This window comes from Anthonomus grandis, chromosome 16 (assembly GCF_022605725.1).
Source record: "Anthonomus grandis grandis chromosome 16, icAntGran1.3, whole genome shotgun sequence".
Lineage (NCBI taxonomy): Eukaryota > Metazoa > Arthropoda > Insecta > Coleoptera > Curculionidae > Anthonomus > Anthonomus grandis.
Window position 1 is genome coordinate 16,228,054 of NC_065561.1, and position 21,298 is coordinate 16,249,351.

Consider the following 21,298-nt stretch of genomic DNA (forward strand, 5'->3'; position numbering starts at 1 on the left):
ATGCAAGGAATTTGTTTTATGAACAAAATTTTTCGAAATATTTTTTTTTTCCAAAAAACAGTCGCGATCTTTTTTCTTATAAAAAAATTAAGATACACGTGCTGCAACTCCGTCTCTGGACAGGACAAATCCCCCGAAATTCCTCAAAAAATTGCCTCATTAAAAACCTAAAAATTTAATTCAAATCGCTATAAGCATTTTTAATACAGAGGAAAAAATCGATTTTTTTGAAAAATTTTTATACTCCGTATTTTGGAAACGGCACTCTTCCGACCATCAGTGTCCTATCTCAAACTACTTCTTTATGGCTCTTGTATATACTCTCTGCATTTTTATTTTTAATTGATCCCTATTAAGAAATATTTCGGCTTGTGAAATTTTATGATAAAGGGCTTCTAACAGGAATTAAAATCATCTGAATTTAAATTACGTATAAATCGACATAATAGACGGTATAAGTGACGATGCCATTATTTTACCACCTTTACTCTCTTCTATATTTATCCACACATTCAGCATACTACCGTTGATTTTATTTGCAAATCTGGCGTAAGATGACCTATTTTTTTAATTTCAACTTTTTCTTCAAAGGACGATGCCCTATTTTCTAAAATATATTTAATAGGATTCATTATTAATATTTCACACAAAAAAAATTCTACTGAAACGTCGACTTTTACAACTTTTTAGGGACTGCTGAACCACCAAAAGTTGCAAATACTTTGTGCCCGCAGCAAATGCATGACGTTGCTCGTTGGTACGGCAACCACACATCTACTCGCCGATCTATTGGCCGACGTGCTTCGCGTGACGTCAGATCGGGTTGCATTCGATTCGAAACCCTGTGGAAGTAAAGTTGAGCTACAACCAGTGTCCACTCATCACTTTACTCTTGCGGCAATACTCAAAATTACTTTCATCGCTTCATCATGTTTTGCAAATTTATCTAGTTTTCAAATATGATGTCAAAAATATGACGTTCAATTTGAACTATTAGATTAAATGAAAAAAACTGGAACTCTTTTATTAGGTACTATAGAGTACTGATGAGATCGGACATTTGAAGCAGCTTCATTAATCTTGCAAGCAAATTTTGTATTGCTAAAATCGAATAAATAGTTTATCATTCACACCGGTTTTAATGATAATACTTTCAATAGTTTCCCTTATCTCTACTATCGTTCGTCGGCCAAAAAGTAGAGCCTCAAGAAGAGAGAATTTCATAAGGTTTCTCAGAGTATTATCAAAAGTACAGATTAATATATACGTTTTCCGAAAAAAAGACGTTTTTCAGATTTCATTTTCCCAACCTGTCTAAAACTTTTGGGCGCCCAACAAAAAGTCACACATATTGACTTTTTATACCAATTTGTTTGTTTTAATTTCTGAGGCTTATTTAGAAGAAATCAATTCAGTTTTATTCTATTTAAAGTATATAAAACGAATATCGTTTAGCGTAAACGAAACATTAACATCAAATACATACGAACGTCTGTCTCCTGGCGTTTCCGTTACGTAGCGTAGCGATCGACGGCCTATAGTCGCGAGAGGCAAACCTACTAAAAACCGTAAGAGTCACCCTACCTTTCCCTTTTCCCCCTCCGATAAAACGGTCTGTTTATCAAGTGCCGAGTGTAGACAGTGCACGGTGGCAGCCATTGTAAGCTTTCTAGGCCACCAATCATTATTGCAGCAAGAGCTGGAATTGCGTTGCTTGGCAACTCTCTCTCTGGCTCTCCTCGATCGTAGTAAGGGGATTTAGGGTTTGAGGACGCATGCGTGTAGATCCTTCGGTTTGTTTCGTGACGAGTGAGGTTTAATAATTAAGTGCCGATTTTAACAATATTGTCTAGGCACTCTAGGCTATAGAGTTAGATATCGGATAGTTTGGAAGCGCTGGCAAAGATGAATGGGTGGATGTTAAGCCATTTACACCAGAAGATTTCGCTTTTCTTAAAGCTAAAGTTGCAAATCTTCACTTAATATTCAGGTACTTTGTACAAATTTGGTTTACCGCAAAGGTTTAGATTAATAATAAAATTACCTTAAGCCTTAATTACCCTAATTACCGCAGCGCTTTCCGATTCTGGATTTTATGACGAATTTGACTGAATCACATTTGCTTGGTTCATCCTGTAGCCTATGGAAAATAATAGATAGTGCCGAATGTTATGAATACTTTATTTTATATAACACTTAATGGAGGGCGTACGGAGACAAATTAGCGAGGCACAAAGTCTCCCTTTTTTTTCTGGGGATTTACCGCTTATATGTCATTTATGTCATACTTGAAGCCGTGCTTTTCACATTCGCGCGATTAAAAGTCAACAATCCATCAAATTCTTTTAAGGTAAGTATATACTTACTGGTTGTGCTGAGTTGCAACAATTATGTTAATCTGAATTAATATAACCTTAAAAATTATTGACACAGCTTGTCGGTAATATGGAATACATAGTATATGTAGTATATAGAATAATTTAGGATAGGAAAGCCAGATATGCTACCAGATCTAAATCCATAGGACGTTTTTTAAACTTTGCGATGAAACAAAATTGGGCTTGTTATCCAGGGGACCAAGAGGAATATGTAGTATAGAAGTCAATATCATTAATGCACTTTTTAATTTTCGACAATTTTGTAAGTTGCTCCTTGTTAATAAAGCAAAATAAAAAATATTTGTTTGTGACATTTTTTAAATAATTATTTTCTTTATCTTTGGTTTTTTATATATCTATTAGATTTTTAGGATTCCTTCTTGTAATGTATTAAATATTTACCAACCATACTTCCAGAAAAGATCCAAATATATAAATTTATCCTAATACAAAATTATTTAGCATTATAAAAAAAACTGTAAGACCTATACATTAAACTGATTGCATAAAACTGGCTTAACATATTATTAAACCCTTAACTATTACTGCCACACTAGCGACTAAAGAAACCCAATTTTAAGGCATAAAACACTCGAGGGGCAATAATTTTAAAAATCTTTTAAGCTTTTGGTTAATAAATACAACAGTAATATATGACCGCCTTGACCCAGAAGAAAATTCAAATATACGTCGGATCGCGTTTTGTCCATCAGCAACACGTAAATACTTTTCCATGCTGGGCGTGATAATTTTTCCGTTGAAATGGGAAATTGCGTTTCCCTTAGTTCGTGTTTTCACGTCAACTGTTTTTAGAACCCCGCGCGTGATTTATTCCGTTTTGGGAGTTATAACACGCCGCCAAATTAAAAGGCTCCCAATAACACACAAGTTAAAGGCCATAAATTGGCTTTAACATAATATATTTTAATATTAATGTGTAAATGTGTTAAGGGTTAACTGTAACTAATAGTAACTAACTAGACGTATAGGGTCTGGTTTTTTTAAGCCTTGGAAAATTTGGCAACGTTGATTAAGGTTCAAAATAGAATCAATGATTTGAAGTATTTTTGGTAACGCGATGTTGCCACTGATTCAGATTTTATGTAAAAAATTACACTTGCAGGCTAATATTACTATAACCATTAATTTCTTCAAAAATACTGTGGCCCTATTAATATTTGGATAATTATTTAATACAGGGAACCCTCAAAAGTTACTTTGACGAAAAGGGTTAATGGTTTATATTTTTTCACTTTATCACCCGTTTTTATTAATTCATCGTCTTTAATCTTATCGTTCTTTTATATTTGCTATTTATATTCTCCAATTGAAAATAACAGGTTCTTGTTTGACTATATCCCTTCTCTTACCAGTATAGAAAGCCAGAAAGTTTTATTCATAGGTGATTTTATTATCAATGGTTAAGTTCTAGCACCCAGTATATTAATACGAGGGTGTCAATGCTACAAAATTTTTTCTCAATTTAATAAAATTCGTAATGTACAAGGTAATATCATTGATCTGATACTTGATAGTTTCTCATGCTGAAAGTGGTGTCTCATTGTTCCAGAAGAAGCTTATCATCTTTATATTGTTCTATTTTATTGTAAACCAAACCCTCAAAGTCTCAACTATAATTTTAGAAGGGCTAACTTTTCAATGCTATATCAGCTCATCTTTGAGGTTCAATGGAATTGTCTTCATGAATTTGATAAAATATGTTTATGAAGAACTCTGCTAAGCTGCTCATATACATCATTCACAAACAAGAAAGGACCAAGACGGACCCTTGAGGAACTCCTGAAGTAGACTACTAATCCTGAGAAAGAACTCCATTTACAGCTACAAAGTGCGACCTACCAGTTAACCAGACATGTAAGATCAGTCCAGTTTGTCGAAGGCTTTGGACAGATCTGTGTTAATAACATCTACTTGGGAAGAGGCATCAAGGGATTCAGCGAGGAACTGTGGAATAATTACTCACAAAGTAGTAGTAGAGCGGCTTTTCAAAGAACCAAACTTACAGGTAGACATTTTGTGATAATTAAATATAAGTGCTATCTAAATATAATATACTAGAGAAAACTAGAGATATGTACATGGCCAGGAAGACACTTAAAACACATTAAATGTATTTTTTTGCATGATTTAGTGATAGCAAGTTGGACTCAAATCAAAGATTTATGGCCTGAAGATCAGCTGCTATTGTGGAATACGTGTCATGATCATGCCAAAGAAGTACGGTATCATCTGCAAATAGAGTAAATTTTTCCTGAAAATTAAGATTGGTAAGATCAGGTATGAGATACAGAGAAATAGTATAGGCCCTAGAACAGATACCTGCGGAACTTCCAGGGTGATCCGAGCACTCGGTCCCCACAAATGCTCGCTGCTGTCGATCTTGTAGATAAGAAAAACACCAGGAGGATGTAAGAAGTCATAGCGATGAAGCAGAATACTATAGCAACTGACAAAACAGAGCCACAGGGGGCCCCACAACCATTTATCTTAATAAAAAAATTAAACATGGCATCTTTCCCCGAAGCCAAATTGAAGTTTGGTTAGAATTTTCTGAATTAAAAAAAAATTTGCGTTGTGCCAGGTGTGTTCAGAAAATAATGGGAATCCGAATCCAATTGTTAATTTTGTTTTTCGTAATGTTGGTGTACATGTTTCTAAAGTATGGCAACATTTTCAGCTCAACTCATTGTTTACAGCCTTAAAAACTTGGGTGATTTACGGAACACTAAAAAAGCTTCTACTCCTCGACATATAGATGGCGCTAAGAAAGCGAAATTACCTCCTTGAGACTACATGGACTGTCAAGCAGTTGATATGTCATATAAATGTCAAATAAGCGGTCATTTCTCATAGTTCTTTAGCTTGCACAGGCTTTCTTTTTACTTCTACCGAAGAACTAACTTTCGTTAAAAAATCTTGCAATATTGCAATAAACGTTTTTTTGTAAAAATTGCAAATGCAAAAACAACAAAAGTGAGAAATGCATTATAAAAAAAAGTTTCTAAAAAAACCACACTAATTTTTTTCCCACTAATTTTAAGCGCTTAGTATAAAAGAATGAAATTCAAATTTGGCGCCATAACCAAGTTTTAAATTCCCCGCTTTTACGACGTTCGTTTCTTTTCGGCTTAGTACTACTCCTCGACATTCAGAGGGCGCAATATTCAGTCGACGGTTGAGTGTTCAATTGGCCGTGAAGAGAGTTTCCTATCTAAGAAATATTCATCTATGCTCATAGTTTATTTTCTCAGTGGCAGCTGCTAAGGTTAGACGTGTTTTTATGAGCCGGGCGATTTTCGTTTGTTTAAAAAGTATCAAATTTTACGTAACAATTTAAATGAAGTGCAAGATGTGAAATATTATTGTGTTTATTACATGTGCATTATATTTAATGGCGACGATCAGAACAGATGGAGACTAAGAGGCTCGAATTAGTTCTATGAAAATTCTACCAATATATTAGTTTCAAGATGGATGGTGTATTCCTGAAAGGAAATTCAGTCAGCAGTTATTGCTTTAAAGGCTTAATGCACTGTTTCTTTATCAATTTGCTGTTTGTAAGAATTTAGCGTTTTTATTTAAAAATGCAACAATCAAATTGATGTTTCAGATCTCTTATTCGTTTTGAATTTTGCATTCCCTCCCTCCATACAAGAAGACACAATATATTTTGTTTGAACTTTGATGACAGCACTTTGGCAAAGATATAGCTTATATATGAAGCATGTATCTGGTCCAATAATGTTTTTTTTTTATATACTACCTGTTATTTGTCTTATATTGGACCAGTTAGTGAGTTTGATCTTACTATTTGTGACATTACTGAATTTATTGTATTACTGACGCTACTTGTAATCGAGTGTACCATAGAGTTTCCGTAAAAAAAATTCTATTATATTATATTACCTGAGAATTCTACCCTAAGCTATTAAACCCTAAAATCAAATTTCACCATAAATTTCTTACCTTTTAATCACGAAAAAAAAATCATAATTGGTTTTTATCAAGAAGATTATTAAAAAAACAGCTATAGACCCCATAACGATAACTCGGGCCCCTATGCAAGCGGGCATTATCATAAACTACGAAAAATAAAATAAAATTTCATTTCCATTTTGGGCCGTTGAGGAACACTAGGTGGCGCGATATAAACAAACTTTATAGTAAAAACGCGCCTTTTTAACGATGTCCAATCATCAAAGAATTAAAATTAAATTTAACGTGGTATTTTACGACAATCATTAAAGAGTCCCGCTGCTATGGCCGTATGAATGGCACCCTCCTGGTTCAGCCTGTACAAACGTTAATATTTCAATCTGACCAAAGAATAAATGCATTTTAAGACGCGAGGAACTCTTCGTGTTAGGCTATAGGTGAGAAATTTGTTGTCCATTTTCGGCACCCCGTCGCGAACCGTGGGTGGATAAAAACAACTGTGGTGGATGATCGAGGACACATCTATAACATTACGTTTATGAATAGTAAATCGGTTTTTTGTTTTATTGTCTTAAAAATGCCAAACCTACACGTATTTCTAAAGCTTATAAGTAAGCATAAATACAAAACTAATCCTGGTAGAGAAAATCCATTTTCAAAAACAAGAATGAATGAAATGAACTCCTACGATAGATACTTCAACTGATGGAGAGGCGATGGAGACACACGAAAGCCAAAGAGAAATCTGAACAAAATAGAATCATTGAAATAGAGGAAAAACTGAAGATAGAGGAGCTCTTTGAGGATAACAGAAAAAACGAAGAACGGATCGATAAACAATAGGAAAGACGAAAGTGAGAAGTCGTGTACGCTATAACAATACTGAAATGTGGGAAAGCCTTAGGGTCGAATGAATTATCTTCCAAATAATCAAACTGATACAGATGGAAACATCACATTTTATATGAGAGATCTGTGACTTAGAGTTTGATTTATTACTGTTTAGTACAGGAATTTTGCTGAATGGGAATATACAGAAATCAGATGAATGGTTCTGTATGTAATGTATGTAAAATTGAAACAAGATACCAGCAAAATAGAAAAAGGAGTCAGGTAAAGATGTATCCTGTCATCGGCACTATTGAACCTCCATTTGGATGAAATCATGAAACTGCATTAAGTATTATTAACTGGAATTATGCTGATGATATAGTATTGAGAGCAAGCACACTCCAAGATTTACAAATAATAGTGATCAAAGAATCTGAAGAATATGACCCGACATTGAACGTAAAAAGAACCAGCAATGTCGGACAAATCTACCTACACAACTAACGTTATCAACAAAGTCAACGACTGCTCCCAGGAAATAAAAATTAGAATAGAAAAGGCAAGATTAGCGTTTATGAAAATGAAAAAGATATTCTGCAGAAGAGATATTAGTTTGGCCTTGAAAATCAGATTGCTGAGATGATATGTGCTGCTTTAGGGCATGGGTGCGTGGACCCTAAAGAAAGAAGATATAAGAGATGAATGGCTTTCGAACACTGGACATACTGGAGAAATTCGCTAGATAGAAAGAATAACAAATATTGAAGTGCTAAGATGGATGAACAAAGAAAAGGAATGAAAACTGATAATATAATGAAATATTCAAGGAAGAAGAAGTGTCGCAAGAAGACGCCACTTGTGGTTGAGGAATTTGCATGACTCTGCGACAACAAATTAGTTGTTTAGATCTGGAGAAAAAGGAGAAAAAGAGAAAAAACATAATCATGATTAGGGCGATACTAGCTAAGATAAAATGACGAAAAACAACAATGAATTCAGATATATTTGACATGACAATGATTATTCTGTTAATGATCATAGGGATTAAATAGAGAAGTCTGTTTATATTTCTGATAATAGAGCTGATTTACTTCAATGGCATAATGAAGACAATATTCCAGTTTTTGCACTGTAGACTCCGGAATTTCTAAAAAAAAAATATATAGACCAAATTGTCTTCATATTATCACGGAATAAAAAAATACCCAGCTGTCAGGATTATTGATACTTTTACTATAATCTTACGGATCAAGAGACTCTCTTTAGCAAATATTCCTCTCAAAAACCTTAGTTCTTAATCTTAGTTTATCGATTGTAACCAATTATAATCAGGTAATTGAGCTTGAATCAGAGCTTGAATGATTCGCTTCTAAGAACGTATTTCGTTGAAGGAGTCTATGCCAAAGAAACCAATAAAATGAGGCTAAAACCTATGAATCAGATCACATGAATATTGTCATCATTTTTGTTTTTCCTTAATTGGCAAAGTGAGATAAGTATCAAAAGAATGTAGGAGCTAGGATTGTCTATCACCTAACTGTAGAAAATAAGTTGAAAAAGTCCACTAGGTCTTTCATTTCTCCTCTGCTACCAGTAATTATTCTTCTTTTTCTTCATCTTGAAGTGCCTATTCATTCCGAATATTAACGATCATCCTGGATATGATGACTCTGTTCACTGCTATAAATATTTCGTAAATGATTGTTGAGAACCATGTTCTGCATTAACCGATTCTCCTTTTTCCTTATTTTCCCCCATCGACTTTAAAAGGCGATGTTTGCCTTCATTCCTCATAATATCTCCGAGGTACTCAAGCTTTTTTTTCTCTTGATGGTGTTAATTACTACCAAGTCCTTTTTCATTATCTTCATCATTGCTTTGTTGGTCACTCTACCACCCATGAGTTTCTCAGGATCCTCCTGTAAAGCCACATTTCGAAATCTTCGAGTATTCTTCGTTTCCACGGTTGAAGTCCATGATTCAACCAAAACAGAGATTCGAAAAAATGATCGCACTAATGAGAAATGCTCTTTCTCTTTCCAAATTCACAAAGGATATGCTAAAGTTAAGGAGTTTAATGAAGGAAATGATTCAAATCGCAGCTAAGTTTGGAAAAAGTCAGATTTATGTTTGCTTGGTACTAAGCAGAGAATGTCAATCAAACGTGTTAAAAAGATCCTTTACAAGCAACTTATAAGAGCTACTGACCAAACGATCATGCCAAAAAACTCTTAACATTCAAAGAACTGTACATACATAAACATAAGGTAAAACGCAGCCAGTGGTCGCTAACAACTGCGACACTGTTCGGCCCGTACCACTGTCAGGTAACCATAAAATCTACATCTTAGATTTTAATATGCATGATTTTTTTTTTGATCCTTTTAGACATTCGGTTTGATTAATATGAATGTGTGACACTTTCGCTTTCATCTGAATGTTATGAGGGTGCCTCGGAATGTTGAGGTTCGAGAGACCGGCGGGTTACCAGAAAATTGATAAGGTTAGACCGAACCGGCTTTGTAATAAGTGAAGACCCATATTCGTCAATGTCGGATGAGAATGTGGTTAAAATTTTTCTCATAACATGCTCGGGGTACAATTAGAAATAGCTAAGTAAAAGATGAATATTGCGTTGTGTGATCAGTCATTTCCTGAAGATTAGGGGGCTTAAGAGGGAGGTCTCTTTAAGAATTGTCAACAAACAAGTGTATTTTTTTAGTTTGTTTAATCTGCATGAAATTAGTTCAGTCAATAGTGCTTTTTTTGTGCTGATGACTATCTCATCATATATTCACAAGCAATTTATTGCAGAGCAAAGCTTCGAAGTCAGAATCATGAATTATGAGTTAGTTTACTTATTTTTTCGTTTTGTTAAATATAGGTAAAAAAAAGACTTCAGGCGATCAATTATAGAGATCGAAACATCGACGTCGACAGGGTAATTGACCATCTGAAGCGTTTTTTTTTTTTTTTTTTTTTTTTTAAAGCAACAAGAAGAAAAATTAGGAAAAATAAAAATTACAAACTGAGATCACGAGAAATAATTCACATCTAATAGGGTTTCTGAATTAAGTCTAAACGTCAATTTATGACATTTAGCGCGAATCTGATCTTTGCAGCTATAGCAGTTGGGTCAAGGATGCCTACAGCGTTCTGGAATTTGTGGTGTGATTTTTACGAATTAACTGAAGATAGAAGAGTACAGGGAGAGTAATGAGTTGAGTTTTCCTAAACTTCCTTAGACACTTTTGGTCCTTCATACCATTGAGACCTTGCAAAGCTATATTCTGATTTTCGCAAAAGGTACGTATGATATAAGTCCAATCTGAATCTATTATTTTTACGGATGTAAAAAATGTACCGCAAGCAGGTCATTACATAATTTCGTGATGATCATGCCTATAATTGATCTTTCAAAATTAAGGCTCAATAGGGTTCTTACTAAGCATGGGAGTGAGATAATAAATCGATTTTTCAAGATGCATTTCCAATCTTCACTTCATTGGGTAATTGATTTAGTATTTTGGCATATTTTGGTTTCTAAATAGAAGGGGAAACTTTTTTACACTATTTTCTTGAGATCTAGAGAGGTTGAGAGGGAGGCATCTTTAGGAGTTCTCAAAGAGGTATGCATAGGTAAAAAAAACTAAAACGATCAATTATTTAGAGATCGAAATAACGTCGACGGAATATGTAATTGAACATCTGAAGTTTTTTTTTTTTTTTTTTTTTTTTTTTTTAAGCAACGAAATTAAGCAAATATACAACCCGAGGTCACGAGAAATAATCACTTCTAATACGGCTTATCAGTTAGGTCCAAATGTCAATTTATTACATACGAGAGTTTTTCTACTGAGTCTAAAAAATCTCCTTCTCTGCCTAAACTTAGAAATAGCTAAGTAGAATTTGTAAAAGAAGAAGATTGCTTGGTGTGATCAGTAATTTTCTAAAAACTAGGGATCTTGAGAGGGAGGTCTCTTTAATATTTCTCAAAGACATGCCGCCTTCAGACTATTTAATATGTATGAAATTATTTCAGTCAATAATGATTCTCTGTACTGATCTATCTTATCATATACTCACACTCTAAAATGACGACCATTTATTGCAAAGTAAAGCTTGAAATCAGAAGCATTGGACTTAATTTTACCTTTTTACGTCAACAAAAAAAAAAAAAAAAAAAAAAAAAAACACTACATAGAGGTCGGACGTCGACTAAATATACTAAGTGTGGGAGCGAGATAGAAAAATCGATTTGTCAAGCTGTATTTTTTACTCTTTACTGCTTTGGGCAATTGATTGCAATTAATTTAAGGATTTGGCATATTTTGGTTTATAATTAGTAAGGAAAATTTTTTTGAATGTTCTCTTCAGGTTACAGACTGAGTATTTTTTTTTAGTGTATCCCACTGATTTTGCTAATTTCAAAGAAATTCTGTTTCTGTTCACTACAATTTTAAATGAGAGGGAAACCAAATGCTATTTACCTACTTAACTAACACTGCATAGATAGACACTTCTAACTGTGCCATGGTGACGTCGACTAATGAAAGTTCTCTAAACAAACGGATTTAAGATCTCCTGGGTTTGCACATAATGCACAACAATTATCTTATTTATTAATAAAGTACTTGCATACAATTATTCTTCCAACTTACTTGTCCATTCTTATCCATCTCATTGTTGGTCAGTTTCACTTTTTCAAACGACACGACCTGTTTCCTCAACTGTTCTCCAGAAAATGGCGAGTCTGGATGGGCATATATCCTGGATGGTGCTGGTGGATCTGCTTTTCCAGCCACCAGCCAAGATGACCGATGGTAGGCGTACCGATACCTTTTGTTATCCACTGGAACGATGTCTAGTAGAACAGCATAACGCTGATCCGGTCGGATTCCTGTAAAGGACACCCGGACTGTTGGAAACATTCGTCTGAAAATAAAAAGAATATTGTTGTATTATTCTTGTACTAATGCAATGGGCACATATTGCTTTTAATTTTCTATCATTTGCCTTATAGTTTCTGCGATTTCCGGCTTAATCAAAAATTGCAAAAAAGCTATTATTTATATAGTCATTTTGTCCAAGGATTACCGATTAAATGGATTAATAAAAAATGTCACTAAGCAAAAAAACACTGATACACCTTTATCCGTTTTTAAGATAAAAAATTAATCCACTCGATCGAGCCACTTTACGCGAAGAAACAAATACTTATTAACCGTATCCGGTGCTGATTGTGGTAGTATACCGTGGGTATTAGTGGGTTCAGCTGCTCAATGACAAGATTATCGTGGAACAATTTGTTACCCACTCTAAAGCGATCTGTGGTGACATTTAATTCTGGATTACCCTACAGATGTTCAGCTTTGTACACGTGTATAGGCACTTAAGTTCAAAGCAGTTACATATATAAATATTTTTGGTTTGTTGCTCACTATGAGAGAAAACCTATAAAGTTAAGCCGATTAAAGTACTGTAAAGCGCCGTTAGGAGTTTCCTTGTAAATACAAATTTATTGGAATTATTGATTGAAGAATCTTGATGCTATCAAACGCTTTGCAAGAATCTAAAGTTGCACCAATTTTTTTACTAAAAAGGTTCTTACAAGTTTTCATGTAAACACAAGCCTTTTGAAGTTGCTAAGTGGTTTTTCAATGGTTTAAAAAAATCGTGATACTATCAAAAACCTTACAAAGATCCAAATATATTGAAAAAAAAACTTATGTAGAAATATTATTGATTTAAGTTCTTGAAACTTAACCTTTTGAAACGTCATTTTTTTGATGTTCTTGAGTTCTTTGTATAAAACTTTTTCAGTGTATTAAAAAAATCTTGATACTATCAAAGGCTTTGCAACAATCTAAATATATTAAGTTATCTAACAATTATTTGGGGAACTTATTCCATTAGGCGTTTATGAGAAAGAGAGAGATGTTTAGAAAATGTTAAATTCACATTTTTTACTTTTAAAGTGTTTTTAAAAGGAATGTAAAATAGATCGATAAAACGGTTATTAAAGGGACTATTTAAATCTGATATCATCTTTCATAGTAGCTATAAGAAAAAAAAGTTGATGATGGTCCCTCAAAAACGAAACGTCGTAGCATTGATTTTAGTTAGAGGCTATTAAAAGAAACTAGTTTTTTCATCCATGTTCGTTTTTTTTCAGATCTTTCTAAAAATACTCAAAAATATATTTTCTTTCCATTCTAATCCACAATTACTAGCCCACATTATAGCTGTATATTCCCTAATTTTAAAACCATATAAGTTAATGACTTCTTTATTTACATGATAAGAATTTATAAAAATGGTTGTAATTTTTGGTGCCCAACAACTTTATAATAACCTAGTAAAAATTCATTAGTAGTGAATGATGCAGCAATAATTCGGGCGTAAAATTGTAGCAACATACACACATACTTTAAGAGTGGTAATCTTTACAAATCCTCACAAGTGTCCTTGCTAACAGTTATATTAGAACATATTAACAGTTATATTATATATAAGGAAATTATTAGAATTGACAAGAAAATTATTAGAATAATTGGAATCATTGAATAATTTTTTAATGGATTAAAAAAGAATTAGTCAAAGCCTTTAAAAGTACCCAAATATTTTGATAATTTACGTAATAATTTTTGTAGGTTTAAGTTTCCTATGACTTGATGAGTTTCAGTTCATTCATTCATTCATTCGTGATTCGATTGCCATAAGAGCACGTCAGTTTAAAAGTCATCCATTGAATACACAGCGATACACCCAATTTCATCAAGTAGAGAAGACTCCAAAGTAACAACGGCGGAGAAAAACGTCGACTCGCCCATCATCGTCAGTGGGGGGCACAACTATCGCCGAAAAAAACAGAGGACAAGCAAAGAGTGGACGTGTCCGATGGATACTCAACGGATAGATCCACCAAAAGTGAAGACTACAAAAGAACGACAAGCAGACAAGAGAGAGAGCGGGGTAAGACTTCGACGACTCCTCTAAGTTCCTTAAACCCCATACCAGACTAGCAAATTCACTCAAAACCACTCCAAACCCCGACCTGGGAGCTGGCAAAGCGCCAACCCAGAGTGCGGAAATTAGACAAAGCGAGGAAAGAGTACGCAAACTCGAGGAGAAAATTCGGGAACGAGATTTGCAAATTGAGAGAAACGCAAACGAAATGTATGAGATTTAACTTAGAAACTCTCAGATCATCGAGAAAGTACAACTGTTTGAACAAAAGATAAATAAGTTAATCTCTGAAAACCAATCTCTCAATGGGCAGATCTCGGACCTGAAATGTAAACTCGGGGAGGTGTTGACTCAAAACGAAACCTTTACCATCAAAAATTCCGAACTCAAAGAGAAACTGACGGCACAGAAGGGTCTGGCTAGTGATAAAAATCAAAAGGAGCGTAAAAATAAAAGAACTCAACATCGTCAGCCTCAGATCCCATCCAAAATTCTACCGAAAATTCTACACCAAAATTTAAAAAAAAATCCACTGTATATGCCCTTAAACGACCTTTCCCTAGCGGGCAAAGGGAGGAGCACTGATCCCAGCAGAAATATTAACAAAGTCCCAAAAGTAGTGTTAAGAGACACAAAAAACTGGGCCGCAAAATACAAGTTATTTTGTGAAAAAAAAATAAACATAGTAAAAGTGCAGAAAGACAGATTGGGATTAGCACTCTTCCCCAAAACTCCTAACGACCACCGGGCACTAACAGGACTTCTCAAGGAGGAGGGAATGGAATTCCATTCCTTCTTCCTTGAGGAGGACAGGAAACTGAACGTGATATTGAGAGGACTTGACCAAAACTTCAAGCTAGAAGAGGTCGAGGAGGAGCTGAGAGTGATGGGGTTTGAGCCGGAGGAACTGGGCTGGTTTAAAAACGGGCCAGGCCGACGAAGACCCACAGACCTCATCAGATTCCTCGTCCCCAAAGAACAGGAGAAAGTGTTTGAAATTGATAACATTTTAAAGATTAGGGTCCGCGTTGAGCGCTTAAGGACTCAGACTATTGAAAACAGGAAGCAAATTGGGCAGTGTCATCGCTGCCAAGAATATGGTCATGTCCTGAGTAATTGCAACGCAAAACCGCGTTGCCACAAGTGCAAGGGCGAACATTTCTATTTAGAATGTGTAAAAAACAGAGCAACCCCGGCTGAGTGTTGCAATTGCGGCGGTGACCATCCGGCGAGCTATTGGCGCTGCCCAAAAAACCCAAATACAAAAAACACAAACAACCAAAAAAAAAAGCTTCGCTGAGACCTTGAGAACGACCGACTCGGACTCTAATAACAGGTGGGCGGAGCCAAAGGATGGCAATACATTATCGCACATGAAACGGCCCGATTTATCAATTAAAAACACAAATCTCCTAAATCTCTTAAGTTTGCCCGACGGGATCCTGGAAAAAAAATCGATAACTTAATGGCAAAACTGGAGAAATTAAACTCCAACCCGGCGATCAAACTATTGCTGGGAGTCGAGGTGTAGGTTCTCGCAGTGTCCGTTCGTTTCCTTCCTAACATGTCCAAATCCCAATTCCCATCCTTAATAACCACACAAAAATATACCTCATACAAAACCCAATCCAACCATCAATAACCTAATTTATCACCAAAAAACACCGTAAAGGACCGGTTACGTTCACACCTCCGCCCTACCTTTTCTCGCTAGCCAAAAGTTCCGCAATCTGAGGGTGCGTGGTCTGCTCCACAGGCTCGCGTCCAATACCATCCCACCCAGACCTCATAAATACATGCAACCAAACCTATCCCGACCAGTCGGTTCCTATTCTCCGAGCAAGTCAAAAGTCCAAGCACCTAGATGCGACCCAGAATCATAAAAAGATGGCGCCTAATCTCGACGAAAGGATCAATCAAAAGACCGGCAAGAGCCTTCGTTGCTAGACCGGAAGAATCAGTGCAAAGATGATGAGATTCTTTACCAAAAAGGTTTTTACGGTTTAAAGGTTTTAAGTTTCCTTGTAACCACAATCCTTTTGGAATTATTGAATGGTTTGTCAATGGATTAAAAAATCTTTGCAAAAATCCCGATATTCTAAAACTTTATATAACAATTTAATTGATTTTCTGTGAATATACCTGTGTTGAACGTATTGTGTAGTTTTCCACAGGTTCAAAAAAAAACTTGATACTGTCAAAGGCTTCCTCAAAAGTATTTCAATTATTGAGTATTTCTTCAATTAGTTAAAATAATCTCGATACAATCAAAGGCTTTACAAATATCCCAATATTTTGAAAACTCATGTAATCATTTTACTGATATAAGTTTCCTTATTAAAAAAAAGATTCTTATCAGTTTCCTTGTAACCACAACCCTTTTGGAGTTATTGAACTGCTGAGTTGAAGAACTACTTAATAAATCTAATGTACGTTTATTTGCAAGGCAACTTGTGACGATTTGTGTGAAGCCTTTGACAGTATCAAGATTATTTTAAACCACTGACAATCCAAGTATTATTAAAACTCATATAACAATTTTATTAATTTAAATTTTTTATGAAAGTTGTTGAGTTTCTTTAATAAAAAGGTTCTTACAGGTGGCCTTGCAAATACCACCCTTTAAAAGATGTTGAGTGAGTGAGTTTTTGAATGGTTTAGAAAAATCTTGATAGAGTCAAAGGCTTTACAAAAATCCGAATATTTCACGTAACAATTTTATAGACTTATGTTTCCCGCAAACATTGGCGAGTTGCTTTATTTAAAAAGTGCCTACAAATTTAAATACAATAATGTCATAAATATTCCATTAAATAATGCGAATAAGATAAGAGACTTTGGTATTACTTTAAAGGAACATCTCAATTTCAGAGACCATATATTTCAAATATCAATTAAAAGTCGGCAGATAAGATATCTTAAGTTAAGAAATTGCAGGGAAATTGTTTTGTTGCTGCTCCGCTGCTGGATCACCAAATTGTGTTGTGTCTCTGCTGCTGGGAACAGCAAGGGTTATTTGTGGACTGTATTTTCTTAGGTGAATAAAATTAAACAAACAAGTCCATCGTGAACCACTTCTTTATTTAAGAAATGCACTTAATATGTAAAGAAGGTGGAGGGCTAATTTGACGGCGGTATGTTAGTAGTTGACAACAACGTGCCACGTTCACCTTTTCTCTCCGCCATGAGCTTCTGATTTCGACGCTGTCGATTGAGGTGTTTAATTAAAGTAAACCTTAACATGCCCCTCACCTTGAAAGAATGAAAATACTTTCAATGAAAACTAGAGGAATACAGAAATTCCTATCGAAGTCTAAGAGGTGTTATATGCCCTTGTTTCGTTAAGAAAATTGAATATGTCCTAATAATTAAGGACTTTATTTATCAGCATCTTATCACTGCAAAGAAAGTTGAGAATTTAATTTGTAGATTTCAATAGAGAGATCTTGGATCAATCTTATAGGTAATTGACTATTATACAAATACTAATAGGTAATTGACTATTACACAAATTTAGAAGGTTTAAAAAAATATATTAAAAATTACTTATGTCTTGTTTTATTTCAAGATTCTCATGTTCCAAATCGAACAAGTTTTATTTTGCAAATAATTAATGCTGATCAACTGACATTTTCAATAATTCATATTCATTAATTATATGAATTTTTGGCGCCCAACACCTTCAAATTTTTAAACTTTACCAGATCAGAACTGCTGAATAATTATCATATATTAAACCCATTATTGTAATAATTTTTCAGCTATAAGTATAACTAATATCGTAGCAAAAAGCTCTTCATCAGCTCCGGGTTATTGTTGAGCTCTTTCCATTAATCGAGTCGAAGCCGACAAGCAACGGCTAGCCAACGGCCATATCGCGATTATATTTAATCATTTACACTTTTCAGTCTCAGTTTCGAGGCGCGCGATTTGGTAGACGAATGGCCTTTTAAATATACCATTTACATAATATTACTTTCAAGAACTTCAGCTATTTTACACTTATTAAATGCCTCTCATTATGCTAAACTGCTATGCGTTTAAGGCAAACGGGTACAATTAAGTGCGAGTTTTGTAACGGATTTTGACCGTGCCCGGGCCACTCTTTTCATTTTTAATTTTCTCTGTATGGTGATATTGATGTTTGCTGCATCGCTTCAATAAAAATCGACTTTTTTACACACATTACAAGAAGGTTATTAAAAACTTAACATTCCCGTTCACTAAAGGCGTTTTATTCACATGACAAGTATACTTGGCATTGCAATTGCAATGAAAGCAGCTTTTTAATCATCGGCTCCGCGGAACTGTCATCTGCCAAGCAAAGTAGTAAGTGGAAGGTAGTACGCATTTTATTTAAGTAACACGCTACTGGCAAATTATACTTCCAAGGCGTGTTTTAATAAAAGAAGTCACTCTTAGATGAAGGCGCTTGATAATTAATGAAAGCATAGTTAATTAGTTGATAAACGTGCGAAGGCAATTATTAACGCTGATGCAAATCAGTTTTGCTTTTGCCGATTGGGTTTAACGTGAAGTTTAGAAAGCTTCCTCTTTTTTATGTTTTATTCATTACATTAAAATTGATGTTTATTAGTAAAATGAGTATAATTAAATACAAGTATTAAGTAGGATTTTCATGAACGTCTTAAACATAAAATAAATTAAAAACTTAGAGATTGGAGGGACACAAAGTCAATAGTTAATGTGAAGTAATCCACAGATTCAATCCTTAACTGGATGAAAAAAGCAGAAATTGAAATGAATAATGAGATTTTTTTTTCGTGTAGACACTACCATTTTCAGAGAAGTTGGATCCAGGCATTTTCCAAAGAAAACTCGTAATAATAAAATATCTCGAGGTTATATAAGAACATTTTTAGAGAGTAAAATTGTAAAATGAATTATGTTCTACAAGAATGTTTATAATCATTTCATCTGTATTTAAGAAACTTCATTGCGTCTATCCAAGACAAGTCATTAAATATCTCGGTATTCATTGTACAAATCACAAATTCTTGTAAAATGGATCATATGTTCTATAAGAATCATTTTATTAATTTGTACTATAAAGTCAACCGTTTTCGATAAATTTTGACTACAGGCGATGAGGCAATTAAAAGTGGTAAAATTTATGCCTAAAAATCATGGCATTCAATATGTTCGGTCGGCAAATGAAAACAATCCTAAAAGGTACGAGAACCAAAAGAATTTACCCCCAAACAATTTACTGCTCCCATTTCACGTATACCCTTTACGCAACATTCGACTGACAAACTTATTGGCGCAATAAGGTACCAATATAAAAATGACTTAAATGTAAAACTTCACCCCTTATTTACCCTTTATGAAAGGGAAGGGCTATCTCAGACTATGTTTTTTTTTTTTTATATAAAAATTAACATAATCTGAGACCATTGACTTTGTGTCCCTCCAATCTCTGAATTTTTATTTGTTTATTTTATTTTTTTTTGACACTTTCTTTAAAGTGTTTCTTGCTTACTCAGCTGTTGATATCTCTTACTGGTGAGATTTGGTAAGACCAGATCCTGTAAGTTAAAAGGTTACATGTTTCGTCCATTAACTATGGCATCATCAGATCAACTAAAAAACAAAACCCATCACACGCAAACGTAAATAATATCTTGTAGACATTAGGAACAGCGTCTACCCAACACTCTGGGAATGCAATGACTTCTATATAGGCGAGACTAAACATCTATCAATAAGATTAATTGTTTCAATAAGATTGAATGATACACCTTGCGCTTACCTGGGGTCGAACTTAAGTTTTTTTTTATTTTATTAGGCAAAACTTTTATTGGACCGAGGGTATCATTACCTAAATGTTTATTTTTTCACATGTTAAATCCCTTGTCAAAAACAATTTCCCTTATTTACACCGTAAATAATTGATAAAATTTTAATTAACTGCTGCAGCGCTGAAACCAAAATGAGCCTCCATAATTTTGTGTTATAGAAAGTTGATGGCTTAAACGGACCATATTCGTTTTTCTGAAGTTGTTAATGTTCGTTTCGAAAATACGTGGTGTTAAAATGCCTAAATTACCTTCATTCCGGTGCGACAGCCTATAATTTGGATTTCCTTGCCGCCTGTACGTTCGATCTCTTGCCGGGAACGTGTTTATGAGGAATATCGCGTGAGCGCGAGGTGTAAAACTCATTTTTCTATAGAAAAGGTATGCCTTGTTCATTGTCCAGGCCTTGAACGAAATACTTAAAAAACTAAATTTGTTCGACGATATCAAGGCAATACTTTAAATGTTTCATATCTATTTGACGTCTGCGTTATTAATTACTTATGTGCCATAAATGAATTTAAATTAACAGCGTTGTTAGTTGTTTTATTCCACCGGAAGCGAGAACGGAGAGGCAAAAGGTGCTCGTAATGGGAAAGTCGCGTACATGTGATTAGCAATCTTTATGTGTGTGTGTGTGTGCTGCTGCCGTTTTACGTCCGAAATATTGCTGCATCATTCACTACTAATGCATTTTTACTAGCTTATTATAAAGTTGTTGGGCACCAAAAATGGTTACAGTATAAATGCTTATCATGTAAATAAAGAAGTCATTAATTTATATGGTTTAAAAGTAAGTAAATATGTGGATATTAAAATATGAATTTTCTGTAGACCTCAATAGGAATATCAATTCAATTTCTTTCATTAATATCTATCGTCTGCATACTTTTGATTGGTGCATAGCCTGTATACGTTTCATACCATGGAATTCAGTTTGTAAAGCTGTGTGTTATTTAGAAGTTTGTGATCTGGTAAACTTTAAAAATTTAAAGTGACATTTCGTTTTTTTTGATCATCATCAACTTTATTTTTTCTTATGGGCCCCATATACTTTAAAATGAGGTATCGCACTTGCATGTCCGACTACTCCTTCTAGTACTTCCCATAAGATCTCAATGGGATTTGTTAACAAGTTTATCTGGTAAATTACCATCAACTCTGTTTTGTATATGAACCAAAATTATGAAAAACCCTGTATTCAATTGAAACATTTTCATTAAATTGGTTCAAGAAAAAACTACATCAAATACAGAGTATTTTATAGCTTCAGTTTATATAAAATCAATTTATTTGGAAATCCCATTGATATATCTTTCTCTCTTGCACTTATGGAGTTCTTAT

At 34.3% G+C, this 21,298-nt stretch overlaps 2 protein-coding genes across 2 annotated transcripts in view; both read right to left on the minus strand.

The window, feature by feature from the left end:
- The window catches only part of LOC126745892 (mitochondrial import inner membrane translocase subunit Tim21), a 580,089-nt gene that overhangs the window by 395,034 nt on the left and 163,757 nt on the right, over window positions 1–21,298 (minus strand). The window lies entirely within an intron of this gene.
- Window positions 1–21,298, minus strand: part of LOC126745886 (T-box transcription factor TBX20-like) — a 108,287-nt gene that overhangs the window by 36,446 nt on the left and 50,543 nt on the right. Inside the window, exon 3 of the mRNA XM_050453922.1 lies at window positions 11,828–12,101. Coding sequence (XP_050309879.1) covers window positions 11,828–12,101 — 274 coding nt within the window. The remainder of the gene's footprint in view (window positions 1–11,827; window positions 12,102–21,298) is intronic.